The following is a 14,134-nucleotide window of genomic DNA, read 5'->3' on the forward strand; positions in this document are numbered from 1 at the left end:
CCAAAATAAGCCATTTATTTCCTCTTCACTAGTAATACACTATCCAGTGAGTGAGGTGAGACATATTTGAGAGTTATAGTTCATAAATGACCTGCACAACTGAATGGGGTAATGTGAAATAGAGGCAATCTCAGACATGTTTTCATCTTAACTTTTAAACTATCATAAAAGGAAGAATACCATTTAACTATGTTTCAGTATGTAGCAAATAATTATGTGGATTTGGGAGTTGAGGAGATGGAGGGGGGGAAGAGGCAGAGAAAAGGATTTGTTGAATTACAGAAGAATAATCAGTGGTTGTTCCTGGGTAGAATGAGGCTTTAGTGAATATAAAAATTGGACACTGAGTTCAAAAGCCACTGCCAACCACTAAAACATTAAGAGCATTAAAGTTTTAGAATAAAGTGTGGGATTTTTGGAATAATACTAACAGGATGTCTGAAACTCCTGCATCCCAGCAGCAGTGTGTTGCTCTAAAAGGTTCAACATAAATCATGTTACTTTGTGGCAGAAAGAAAATGAGACTCAATATATATTGGATTTCTTTAACTTCAAGTGGATACCATCTTATATAAACTTAAGCATGTTTAATCTTTTCCAAAATAAATAGCTACTACAATATTCAGGAATATGTACAGTTAGATCTTAATTCTACATTCACTGAATAGAATGATTTACTTTTACAAGAGCATAATACCAAATTCTGAATTTTCCATTGTAGGCACATAAACTCAAATTATTTTTAAAGCCAGCCTGAAAAGTTCAAGAATTGTTTACAAGCTAAGACTAAAAAGTGTGCCAGATATAGTACTTATTTTTCACATTTGGGATTTGTAGCAAGTAAAATGGTTATCTAAACCTGTTCAACATTTATTGACAAAGTTACATGCACTTTGTTCTAGGTAACCAGTGGGACTATAGTTATGCTACTAGTTAAGTAATTTTATGTACAGATTATTTCTTACCTTAAAGTTAGGTTCCTGTAACTTAGATCCTTTAATCTAGACAAGACCAGGAAGCAAATACCAATTGGAATGTAGAATTTGACACCTCTTCAGAATCTATAGGAGCTCTTTTCCTCTCAGATCCAAGAACCCAGGAACCACTACTGAGAAAAGGAAAGAACCCTGTTCTGACTTCTAAACCAAAAGAACACGTTTCTGGATTGGTGGTAATGAGTCTCAAAACCTAGCCCAACTAAACTCTTTACTACTAACTCAGATCCACCAAGTCAGATGTGATGAAATCTATCAGGATAGGTGGATAAAGAAAATTGCATTTTCTAGTTCCCCAACAAGTCTAGAAAATATTTGGTTGGCTTCTAGAAGTGATGCAGAAAACTAAATTTTCTGAATTTCCTGTTTATACACACACACACACACACACACACACACACACACACACACACACACACAAATCTCCCATATGAATCTCAGAATTGGAAGTGATCTTATAGTCATTTTAGTCAAATTAGAAGCCTGTGGAAAAATCATTTTAAGTATTCAATGCAATCGAATCAGAGAATTGCATGTTTTGCACAAACAAAATAGCCTCAGACATGCTCCAAAAGAAATATCTGATTAAGAAATCCTACAAGAAGATGCCTGTGGAATAAGGAATACCTTAATGGAATAACATAACATGTAAGTTTCTTGGTTTACCTATCTCCTGTATAAAAAAATTAAGTCTCATTCCTGAAATAAAAATGAGCAAACTTTCAAAACATAATTGACTCTTCTGATGGAAAAGTGAGCCATTGTGATATATAGACTTTCTGCTCTTACCCTCCCTCCTCAAACTGTGTTTAAGTTGTACTTATACTTGATCTACCTACTTCCTCATTATCTCTTCTCCAAAGCAAATGAAGTCTGTTTCTTCAGAAAGAAAGGTTCCACCTACCTGCCTACCCAACATTAAAAAAATACCATTGTGTTAACATTCTCCACTAGGGCCCAACGGTAGTCTTAGGAAAAAGGTATTGCCACACCCAGCTTCTTCCCTGCTTGGAACTGTTTTATATACACCTTCAATGCATTAGCACCTTCCATGTAAGAAACTAGAATACTTTGCATACTTTGTCACTTATCCTTACTGCTCTGAGAGAAAAATTACTGTTTTACTGAGGGACAGATGGACACCCAAGGGCTTGGTCCGTGGCTGCATAAGCTGCATTATTCCCTCCCTGAAATTTAAGAATGAGACCTGGGTTTAAATTCTACCTCCATTATTTGTGTACCTCAAGAACATATCATGTAATCTTTCTTAGCCTATCACTGTAACATAGAGATCATATAGTTTCACATCTGACTTCACAAGAGTTGTTCTGAGCAAAGTACTACAGAAATGAGTTACAAAAGTTATTCCAGAGGTAGTGGTGATGGTAGTGGTGGTGATGATGAGCACTAATCAATATAGCTTTGCAGAATAATTTATATATAATCAGTCATTACATATAATCAGTCATTTGATCTTCACAACAATTTAGTGAGGTCTGTGTTATTTTATAGATTAGGATTATAAAGGCCAAGGTTGACATAGCTACAAGGGTCTAACCCAGGATTTGACCTCGGTCTCTGACTCCAGCCCTTTATTTTCCATCTTAGGCAGAGCTAGGGAATCTAAAATCTGACTTTACTGAGGTCCAGAGGTTAAACAATTTGTTGATTAATCTGTCAAAACAATGACAATGTGTTTAATTTTTAGGATGTACCTATATATTTTTCATCTGCATTTAATGTAATCTTAAATTGCACTTACTTTTAATATAAAAGGCTAGGGAGTGAGCTTAATGTGTGTAAAAAAAGATTTAATTAATTTGTAATTTACAGGTATAGGTTATCAATTGGTAATTTTTTTCCCTTACAGGTAGAAAAGATTACAAAAGGATTCTACTGGAGAGCAGGCAAAGAGAAACAAAATACCAATAAACTTACATTTGAAATTTTAGATGTTAAGAGAAAAATCCCCTAAACTCCAAATAAGATCCTGGATATCTGAAAAATTGAAAATAAAAATAAAAAATACCTATTCTATTTTAGCATGAAGAATTTAATAAAATATTTTTATTATTTAGTTTTGGCTCAGATCTAGGATTTTGTATGTGGAACTTTGAAGAAACTTTGAATGCAGATCCACAACAGTAACTTGTCTATAAATTAGAATTCAAGAGTTGTACTATTTCAGAGGCAAGGCTTAAACCCTGGTCACAAATTTATAGATTTAGAGTTGGGAAGGGCTTTAGAGGGCACTGATTTCAACCCTTTCAGATTGAGATTACTCAAACCTTAAGAGATGTTAAGTGAGTTATTCAGAGTCACACAGCTATGGTCCCAGAAGGGAATTTGAATCAAGGTCTTCCTGGTTTAATTGGCTCCTATGCCAACTATTCATATCATGCCATATTTCAAGTTAACATGGGCTTAAGACCAATAACTGCCATTTTCATGTTTTATGGTTATAAAGAGCCCTATACAACCATAATTTCATTGTAATCTTCATCATGAGATAAATGGTACAAATTTTAGTTTTTTTATTTAATGAATGCAGAAATGGGTTCAGAAAGGTAAGACATGAAGACAGACTTGAAAATAAATTCTCACACGATTGTTGCTTTAATTATTTTTTGGGATATGTATGAAATGGCAAAACCTGTGATGTTTCAAAGAGTATCTGTTTACTGAAAGTTTTCAAAATATAAGCAAGCTCAAGTTATTGGTTCAGGTTGACTTTTGAGGTTCTCTTCAAAAGATTCTATAAAGTTTAAAGTCACTTTTCTTTATGTGATACAGCAATTTATGCAAAACATAAGTGTGTCTATGCATACATACATTCTAAATTGAAAAGAAAGTACATAGAGAAATGATAAAACCACCAGTACTATTTGTGATAACTAATCCTAATGACTAAAACAGCAGAAATTCAAAATGACAAAATTATAGTAATATGATGAATGGATTTTAATGTGTCAGCTGAAAACAAAACAAAACAAAAATGAAGACATTTAAGTTGAAACTGAATCCCCAACATGATTGATTTCAAGGTGAAAATCAATGATAAAGCTGAAGATGGATTATCAAGATTACATTTCCCCCAAAAGACAGGTAGGAAAAAGTGATAAAATATATCAATCTATCATTTGTCTCAAGCATACATTTCAACTTATGGTAAGCACGCTTAAAGTAATTTTCATGGCAAATATCAGTTATGTCATATAGATTCCTCAAAGATAATGAAATTTAAGCTCAAAACTTAGGGAATTGTAAATAAAGCAGGTTAGGCTCTATATGGACAAGAATGAATGTCACTGAATGTCACTGATCTATAGCATGCACATGGAGAGAAGCATTGTGTCCTCAGAATTAGACGTCCAAGTTTCTATTTCCTGAGCAAGTCACTTCCCCTTCTTTAAGCTTCAAAATTCAAGTTCTTGTGGGCCTGGAACTCTTTCGTATTTGTATCTCCAGCACTTAGGGCAGTGCTTGGAACACAGATGACTCTTAATACTTGTTGATTAATAATGAACTGCAGCAAGTTAGTTAAAGCTTAAGAAAATTGAATTGGTTAAAAATAGCTGATAAGCAGAAAGGAAAAATTTAAACAAAGTACAGAACTTTAAAATTAAAATTAAATATATCTATTACATGTGAAACACATAGATACTACAAAGAATACCTTGTTTTGGACCTAGATCCTGGAAATGATCCAGGGAATGACTCTGCCTCCCTAACCTTTGTCAAGTAACCCTATAACATACACAAGTATATATATGTATATATTATATATTCTTATGTATATGTAAGTTTAATGGAGAAAGGTCCTTGAGATTAGTTTTAGTTAACTCTGCAGTGTGTGAAAATAGAGAGGCTTGACTCTGAGGCACACTTAGCTATGTTAACTAATTATTAGCTAAATAATACATGAGAATTTGGTACTTGAAAATTATATAAGATAGAATTAAGGGCAGGATTGGAGGGCAACTTGACTTTATGTATATTGCTTCATTTTTTAGCTGACAATTTGTCCTTGTACTAAGTTAGTAATAGCCCTGTAGACCTCAGTTTCTGCATCTGTATATCAGGTGTGATGGTTTTTATGTCTCCAAGTTCTAGTAAGTTTCTCCCAATTCTAATATTCTATGATTGAGGCCCTTTCTATTCAATAATTTTCCTCCCTGTAAACATCAAAGTAATGAGTACAGCTTAATAATGAATTATATATATCTTGAGAGAGGTTTTGAGTCATTCAAAAAATTTCATTTAAAAATAAATCACACGATAAGTGTGGAAATATGTTTAGAATTGCACACATTTAACTGGATTTAATTGGACTGCTTACTGTCTAGGGGAAGGGTTGAGAGGAAGGGAGGGAGAAAAGTTTAGAATATAAGGTTTTGCAGGGATGTTGAAAACTAAAAGCTATTAAAAATAAAATCTCAATCTTTAAAAATACTAAAGTGATCTATTAATTTTACTAATTTACATAAATTAAGATAATACAGTAAAATCTCAAATCAAAATGCAATGAGATGTTCTCATTTATTGAAGGTTAAGCAGAAAATTTCCTTGTTGAAAATCTTTTAAAGTCATACTTGATTTAGTAAAAAAAAATAATACTAAGACCACAGTCCTGCATCCTCATTTTGGGATTAGAAACATGAGACCCAAATGACACATGCATATGGTGTCCTAAAATGTATTAATAACAAAAAAATCATAACTCATTGCTCAATGATCATTATGCTATATTATTTATCCCTGTGGAACTCTGGTGCTATGTTTCTTGTATATTAAGGATCTTGCAGGATTTCAAGACCATCATTCTAAACTACTGTGGCACATTTAATGTTTTCAGTTTGCCAAAAAAAAAAAAAAAAAAAAAAGAAAAAAAAAAAAGGTGCTAGTCAGTGGGAATCACTATCTGGATCTTGGGATTCTTCTGCTTTTCTCCTTCCTCACCCCCTCAAACCTCCTCTTGGAACTTCCCAGGACTAAAAATGTAGGCAGTGGCTTGGTACTTTCTTTCACAAGCTGGAAAGAGCAGCTGTGTAGGGCTAAGGTTGGGGACTGAGGATTATGGCAGGAGCAGTTAAACTACACAATTAAGCAGAACTTGTGCCATGTCCTTTGAGGACAACTATTCTACTTGTAAGTACTTATATAGTATATAAATATATTTATAACAAATATATGCTCATTTTGTTATCTAAAAGTAGACTAAGAACTCTTGAGTTTTGGTTAATTGAATTTGAACTACATTGGCAGATGGATGCTTCTGTTCAGAAATGAGGGATGCCTTGGTGCTCTAAGACTCTCAGCATCCTAAACATTTAAATCTAAGACCCTTAGGTATTACCTAAGTCCTATGACCTCACTTTATGGATGGGAAAACTGGAATCCAACGAGGGAAAGTGATTTGACTGAACCAGAATCCAGGTTTGGCAATTTGGGTAAATGCTCTATTTGTTCACATTTAGATTAGAACAAATGATACAAAATTTGATAAAACATGCCATTTGGAAAATCAAAATCTTACATTTAAGCACAAAAAGATAACCCTTTTACACAGTTACTTTATATTTTTTTAAATTGTAAGAATTTTTGACAAGTCATAACAAGAAATCCTAGATTCTTTTGAATATTAAAATAGTGATCACACTTCTCTCAATTCAGTATGTTTGTAATGAAACGATCACATGCAAAGTAGTCTTTTGTAGACAAAAATGAAAAACAACAGTTCTTGTTAAGCTTATACTGTAATGGAGGAGAAAGGTTTCTATAAAAGTATATATTAGCTATAAAATACACATGCAACATGCATATATGTATGATACACAGAATAGTGTGACTGAGGATAAAGTAATCAAGGTAAGACTTCATGAAGCTGATTAGTATCTAGAGTATTAAAAAAAAAAAAAAAAAAAAAAAAGTTCGCCCATAGCCAGTGAATAAAATCCAAATTACTTAGGTTAGGCTATCTTTCTCCAACTTATCCTATTTTTATTACTGATTGTAGCATGTTTTATCTCTTATGACCCTTATTTTTAATAAGGTTATAATTATTACCTGATAATAGTGAATGTGTTTTAATTTGTGAATATGATTTACTCCTGCCTTCTAGATTTTAGGTTCCTGAAGGTAAGGGCCATATTCAGCTTATTTTTTGTGTTCATGTTATCTAATAAACTAAACTGAACATGGAAGGCTGAATTCTCCTCCAAAACAGCAAATGAGAAATTTTAGCGCTACTAAATTATGTAGCTCACCATTTCAAAAAGTTTATAGATAGAAAACCCGAAACACTTGGCAAAAGGATGATATAGAAATTTAGGGTTCTTTGAATGCTAACAAGGCCACACATAATTACTTTTGGGCTCCTAATTTTCTAAAAGTGCTCCCCCCCCACATTAGCCTATATTTTTATAGAAGAGAAAACTGAAGTTTAATAAAGTAATATTTACAAAGCTACCGAATGGCAGAGTTGAGACTCAAATCCAGATCTTCTGATTCCAGGATCAGTGCTATTCCCATTTTCTCACCTTGCCTTTCACACACCTAACCTAATCCTATTGTCTAGTAGGGCCTACTCAAATTCAGTATATTATCAGAAATTTTTGTGTTTTCAAATGAAACATTGAGGCAATTAAATGTTTGCTCAGATTCAAACTTTTTAAGCAAAGATAAGCTAGTTAGCAATACTGGAAGGCTAAAGAAGTAGTTTTGAAATTTATAACTTAGTACTACCCAAAGCTTACCCCTGAAAAGAAAAAGTTGCCAACCCCTTTTTGCAAAAATTTTTAATTTTAACAAACCTTCATTGCTGTAAACTACTAAGGTTAAAAAAATTCTTCACCTGCTGGTTTAGATGTGAACTGTCACCTCTCATATCATAAAATCTTTTTAAACAATTTCAAGATAGTATCTTAGATTTCCAAAGTAGTTTTCTTCAGGCTACCACAGTCCTACCAGAGTGATGCTATATTTTCAAAGATTACAGCAGTGGAATTCGGGTCCTAAATTAGGAAAGCTTTAAAGTCTAGTAGTGAACTGCATTTACTGAGGAACAGCTGAGTTGAGAATGTCCCCGGTGGTGATTCTTTTGGCCATACCAGTTTTTAAAGATCCAATAAAAAGATACTCAACATCTGGGACATGCTGGTGAAAAGAACCAAACCAGTAAAATTAGAGATCCTTAAACTACTTTTGAGTTTTTACGGCAATTAAGGGCTATTTGGGAGGGAGGATAGATGTTCAAAACCACTATGCCAGCTAAAAACATGGTTGGTCATCAGTAACTGAAATGATGGAAAGAAAATAAGATATGGGAACTTGAATATCTGTGCTTGACTGATCAGGGAACCATACTTATAGTTCTGTACCTATGTATAGTAATTATAGATTGGTTAAGGCCTAAGCGTAGAAGCAGTGTACCTGACAATACCTTTCTGGTATGATATAGGCCACAATAGAAACTGGGCCACATACAGTTTCTGGTAAATGCTATTGTTTTAAACCACAAGAACAAACATTTCACTTCTCAAAATAGGACAAATTTGGGTTTTGGCTTAACTTGGGACTTGAGACAAATAGAAGAGAGTTATAACAACTTCCAAGTTTGGGCCCAATATCATTAGAAATTATGAAATTGAATCATGAATGTAAAGTGGGCATTTCATTTTCATGAAAGGTTATTCTCTCCATGCTAGCCTTCCCTTACCTCAGTGGTACCTCTGATGGTGACTTGTGTGAGTGTAGGCTTGGAATTCCTGCATTGAAGCATTCAGGGATGGAGGTCCCAGGGTGCTGCCCAGTTCAATTATGTCTGTTGAGAGTGAGTGGATAACATTTCATAGCAAGATAACAGAAATAATTGTCTATAGCTTATTAAATCCATGAAAATGGGCATTTTCTCATTTATATATCAGTTTCTAAAATGGAAATGTTTTCTAGATTTTCAAGGAGGCAACTACTTGTATATTTTGAAAAAGATGTCAAGCAAAAATTAGTTCAAGGCTATGAGAAAGAAGATAGAAGGAAATCCTCATAGGAAAAGAGCTCCTGTAGAGTAAAGGAAAAAAAACATAAAATTGTCTTGATTTCAGCTTTTGATTCGCTGAAGAGAATCCAACTATCCATGTCTGGATTTGTAAAATCAGATTTCAACAAAATCTGTTATCACTAAACTTAGAAAGCAAGATTAATTCAGGAACTTTATATAACTAACACAACTGAAAAAAAAAATCAACAGAGCTTTCTCTGTATTTGATTTTGCACTGAAACACAGAAAATTATTTTTTATATAATTTGGGCAAGGTTTTTTTTAAAGCAAATCTATTTAAAATTTTGAATCACAAACTAGGTAACAACCAATGCTTATAGCTTTTTTTTTTTTTCTGTTCAACTGATAAAGGTCTTAATTTTGATTTTATCTAAAATAAAAAAAAATTGGGGAGATTTACTCAGATTTTCAAGCTCAAGTAGAAAAATGACTTGAAAATAATTATCTACATTTATAATTCATTCATACATTTTATTTAATGTCATCATACAGTGGACAACCCCAATAGTATTTTGCAATTATCAAATATTTGTAAGGTTCTTTAGCTGTAATAAAGACCACGTAACAGCTAAAAAACAGCTGTGTGAAACAAACTTTTTCAAAACTAAAAAATCCCAACAATACTGATATTAAAGCTTCATTAGTATTGCAACAGTTAAGAATTTAATTTACCAATATTTTGTTAGAAAGGCTTGTTATGAAATTTATTCAAGTTTTCAAGAAATTAGATGAAAATGTAAAAAAAGAAAATACATCTGATTTTACTAATGATTTTCATTAAAGGTAAATAATACAGATTTTGTACAGTATCACCATTAGCAGTCCTGAACAAACCCAAGAATACAGAAATTAAAAAAAAAAAAAATTCTTGTATATTAGATTCACATTCAGGTTGCAAGACAGCAATTTAGTGATCTGGATATTTCATATAACATATGCATTAATGAATGAAATATATTAATAGCTTTCTCTTATATGGCAGGGGCATATATTTTTAAAATAGATAACCAAGTTCCAAAGGTCATAGTTGAATATAGGGGGAAATTTTATAATTGATGAGTCAGTGAGGTTATTAGCCCTCAATCATCCTTTATTATACCACAAGGTCATGCTGTATTTTTGGCTTTGTTAATTGAAGCAGTAAGCATTTTGCTGTCACAAATAATCATTATTAGTCCTGACTTAGGATGATATGAAGGGTTTAAGGAAGGCATTGGCTTTCTTCCCCTCCCCCAATTATGTACACAAGACTGCAGAAATGTCAACTTTTGCTTTTGTCACTCAGATCATATGACAAATGATTCATTTTAATTGTACTATGCCTGAGGCTGATACAGAAAATCTTATGTTGGGAAATAAAAATGACTACTAAGAATCTGAAATTACCCAGTACCGAAAATATCACCTGTCAGAGAGAAATGCCCTTTTACAATGGAAACATAGGCAAACTGCTCTTCCCATTCACCAATACTTATATAGCATGAGGTATTGAATATGGTTTAAATACTGAGCAAAAATTATTATACTAAAACATATTGTAGCACACACCTCTTGAATCTGAAAACCTTGTTAAAAGGTGGTTATATTATCCCCTGGACAATCAACTATCAAGTTTCATTTACAGAGTTCTGAAAGTTTATTTATACAGATTGCCACCCTGCCTTAGTCCTTTGACATTTTTCTAAGTGATAACTTGAAGCTTGTCCCAGCATGGAAACCAAGAGTACTTTTCTTTAGTCAAGAGGTTTCAGGAAGTTGTGAGCAGAAAAAAACTTCAAATAAATAAATAAATACAAATTTGAGAAGAAAATTTCAGGATCTATTACATATGCAGAGTCAAGTGAGTGAATTACTCCCTAAGGTATTTTCTGTGAGATGATATAAAATGAATTTTAAACATTTTCCAAGTATGAATTGTGGATACACGTGTCTGTCAGTATACTCACAGATAAATGAAAGTTTAAAGTTCTGGTTTTCTCCTCCCCCCATCAAAGCTATTTTAGTTTTAGTCTAAAGTGAAAAATATGGGAAATTTTTGCTATAGTTTCCTCCTGTCCATTTTTTTTTTCATCATTCTTTTAGGCCCAGCCAGAAGCTTCAAGGGGCAGTATTTACATAAATTTCTCTCCTTCAAAAAGTATAAGATGTAATATACTGAAAACACTGGAAAAAAAAAAAAAAAACCGAAAACACCTTCCCAACAGTTGTAGTAAAATTGCAATAAAAACAAACTTGCTTTCAAAAAAAACCAACCCCCCCCCTCAAAAAAAAAAAAAAAAAAAAAACTGGAGTTAAGATGATAGATGCTAAATCCCCACTGTGCAACATGAGAATCAAAAATGGTTTAATCCCAATCCACAAGAATCAGTCTTGGCTATGTGAATGGAAAAAATTAGTATCAAACTGGACTATGGAAATAGTGACTCAAAAAAAGATAAGGCATGATAAGGGAAATAAATGCCTTATTATTATTATTACTAGCCAGAGACTGCTGAAAGTTCTAATGAGCAATTTGTGGTTTTCTTAAACTTCTCATAAAGTTAAAACACTTATCAGGTTGGAAACAAGCCACACTCCACCTTAAATTTAGTATTTCATTTAGGTTTATTGCCTCTTTATAATCTAATCAGAAAAAAAAAGCCAACTGAACATGTTTTTCAATTTATGTTCTTCCTCTGTTAACTGTTGTGTTTTTATTTCCAAATTTCTATCAAAAGAGATGTTCTAGCCCAAAGTCTTTGGAAAACTATTGAGTATGGAAGCTCAAGATTTGAAGCTCAACGTTTAAATAACAAAAAATTCACAAAAAGGTTTGAAATTGGCTGATCTGAGAGCTATGCAACATCCTGTCTGTTTTAGGATATATTAGTGCTTTTGCAAACAGTTTGAGAATGGAGAAAGATCCACCCATCCCACTGTCTTCTGGGCAATTTGTGGAGCCACATTAGTTCTGGTCCAGTAGAATACCTTGCATTCTGTCCTCCTGATTAGAGAAGGAGAAGTATTTTGATGGCTGTCAAAAAAAGGGGCAACAAGTCAAGAGGGATAAGTCGTCAGAGGACGACTATGATGTCATCTACTATGTCTGCTTATCTTTGTATCCCCAATGCTGAGTACAAGTACATAGTGTTTTAATAAATACTTGCTGAATGACCCACTGTGAGTCTATACTCCTGAGATGGTTGGATCTAAGCATAGTAGAGTCCACTCTATCCCTATTCCTTCACTGTAATCCAGTTCACTAAAGTAAAAAGAAAGTATATATGATGAAATGGGGATGGAGAAGTAATGGGGCAAAATACACACAGGATACAGAATCTTAAGGATATATTTGCTGGAATGTAAAACTCGGCCCCAAATATTTTCATGTATTCAAAAATTCTTATTCTCAGCTCATTCATTCTACTTATATACTTGGCAAAAGCCCTCTGTCCCTGCTCTCACAACCTCATTTCCAAGCAACAAAAATTCTATTTGACAGTGAAATTCAATTACATTTGAAGGAAATGAGGAAAAAAGTTTAAATGTCAATCTACTTGAAGGTATAATCTAGCCAAATTATACTAATTATACTAAAAAAAACCCCACAATATTTATATTAATGTGCAATAATATATTAGCATCTTAGAGACCAGGATAACTTCAGTATGAATATGACTTACCTGTCTTTAGCCACTTTCCACAGTGGACAATTACTCAATCTTGAATTTTGAAACTGCATACTCAATGTCTCAGAAGCATTTGAAACAGGATTTCTAAAAATGTCTATGCACAAAACTGCATAAACGATGTTGGTTATTAATTTGCTTTTCTAACAATCAAATTCAGACTGATCTAAAGTTGAAAAGGTCTGCTAAAATGTTTATCTTTAGTTATCTCTAGGGATCAGTTAACATTTAGGAACAAAGGACCATATTTTGTAAGACAGGGCATTGTCTAACATTCCTCCTTTTCCAGGAACAAATATTCTGGGATATGTAACAAAATAAAGTACAACTGAAAAGTGCTTTGTGACTTTAATACAAAAAGAAAAAAAAAAAAGATTTTTACTGCTTTTATTTTTATTACATATTTTTATTTCTATTACAAGGTAATAGAAACAGACTTTTCATTAAGGAGTTTCATAAATATAAATTTAATGGATCCAGCCATTATATGTGCAGAAAACTAGGCCTGGATGAAACCTGATTCCAGCAAATTCTTTAAAGAGTTGCAGGCAGCACCAGTGTAAATGGCTACAACATATCATTCAGTTACCCTTTAACTAAATCATTCATCAAGAGATACAAATCATTAGATTTTTTACTTATTTTAACTTTGGACTAATACATGTTCTGATTATCTGAAGATTTAATGAAGTAGACCATAATATAACCACAAACCTTAATGCCAAGAATAAAAATTATCAAGCAGGAAGTTGTCATTTTGACAAAATATAGTCAAAAGAATCAATTTTACCATTCTGAATATTAGAAGAGAAGTGCTTTAAATAAGTGATAAGATAAATTATGAATTACAACCAAATACTGTAGATTAAAGCAACACGAGTCCATTGACTTGAGTATCAAAATTTTTTAGAAAACTCTACCTAGCAACTCTCCCCTCCTTGATACCCATCAATTGATCACGAGTTCCAAAGTAGTAGCTCTCTGTTTATTTAGAAACAATATCAAAATGAGAGTTCCAAGAGCTAAACTATTCACCAGTGTATAACACTCATTTGGGTATCACAAAACATAATTTAAAAACAAAAAGACCCGAAGCCACAAATTACCTCAAATTCTGTCTGTTTCCTTTGGGTATAAAAACAAAATCGAAACAAATTCAATCTGTACTTTTAAGCCTTTGGGAATATATTACTTTTTATAAAAAGAAACTAAGAAGCTTGCCTGAGGCCTCTAAGTCTAAGCTGGAGTTTCACCAAAAATACTTGCTTCTCCCTTTTCCCTCAGGTTCCATCCCCCCTCCCCCCAAAAGAGCAGAGTATTGGGTACAAATTATCTTGGCTTATATATGACAAAGAGGCACTTTTGATGACTTGTCAGACTTCTTTGAGTCTATGATTCCTTTCACCTTACAG

At 33.0% G+C, this 14,134-nt stretch overlaps 1 protein-coding gene across 10 annotated transcripts in view; it reads right to left on the reverse strand.

The window, feature by feature from the left end:
* Nucleotides 1–14,134, reverse strand: part of WDR20 (WD repeat domain 20) — a 94,426-nt gene that overhangs the window by 9,809 nt on the left and 70,483 nt on the right. For 2 of the 10 annotated variants that reach the window (XR_012486596.1, XR_012486593.1), the window contains 2 exons: nucleotides 8,713–8,817; nucleotides 966–1,108 (listed from right to left, as the gene is read on the reverse strand). The exons of 3 other annotated variants lie outside the window; for them this stretch is intronic. Coding sequence is in view for 2 of the 7 variants with exons in the window: in XM_074291215.1 (XP_074147316.1) it covers nucleotides 11,999–12,067 (69 nt within the window). In the remaining 5 variants the exon portion in view is untranslated. Of the gene's footprint in view, nucleotides 1–965; nucleotides 1,109–8,712; nucleotides 8,818–11,639; nucleotides 12,068–14,134 lie in introns of those variants that run through there. 5 more of the 10 variants (XR_012486597.1, XR_012486594.1, XM_074291215.1 and 2 more) reach the window with 3 other exon arrangements.

Source organism: Sminthopsis crassicaudata, chromosome 2 (assembly GCF_048593235.1).
Source record: "Sminthopsis crassicaudata isolate SCR6 chromosome 2, ASM4859323v1, whole genome shotgun sequence".
NCBI lineage: Eukaryota > Metazoa > Chordata > Mammalia > Dasyuromorphia > Dasyuridae > Sminthopsis > Sminthopsis crassicaudata.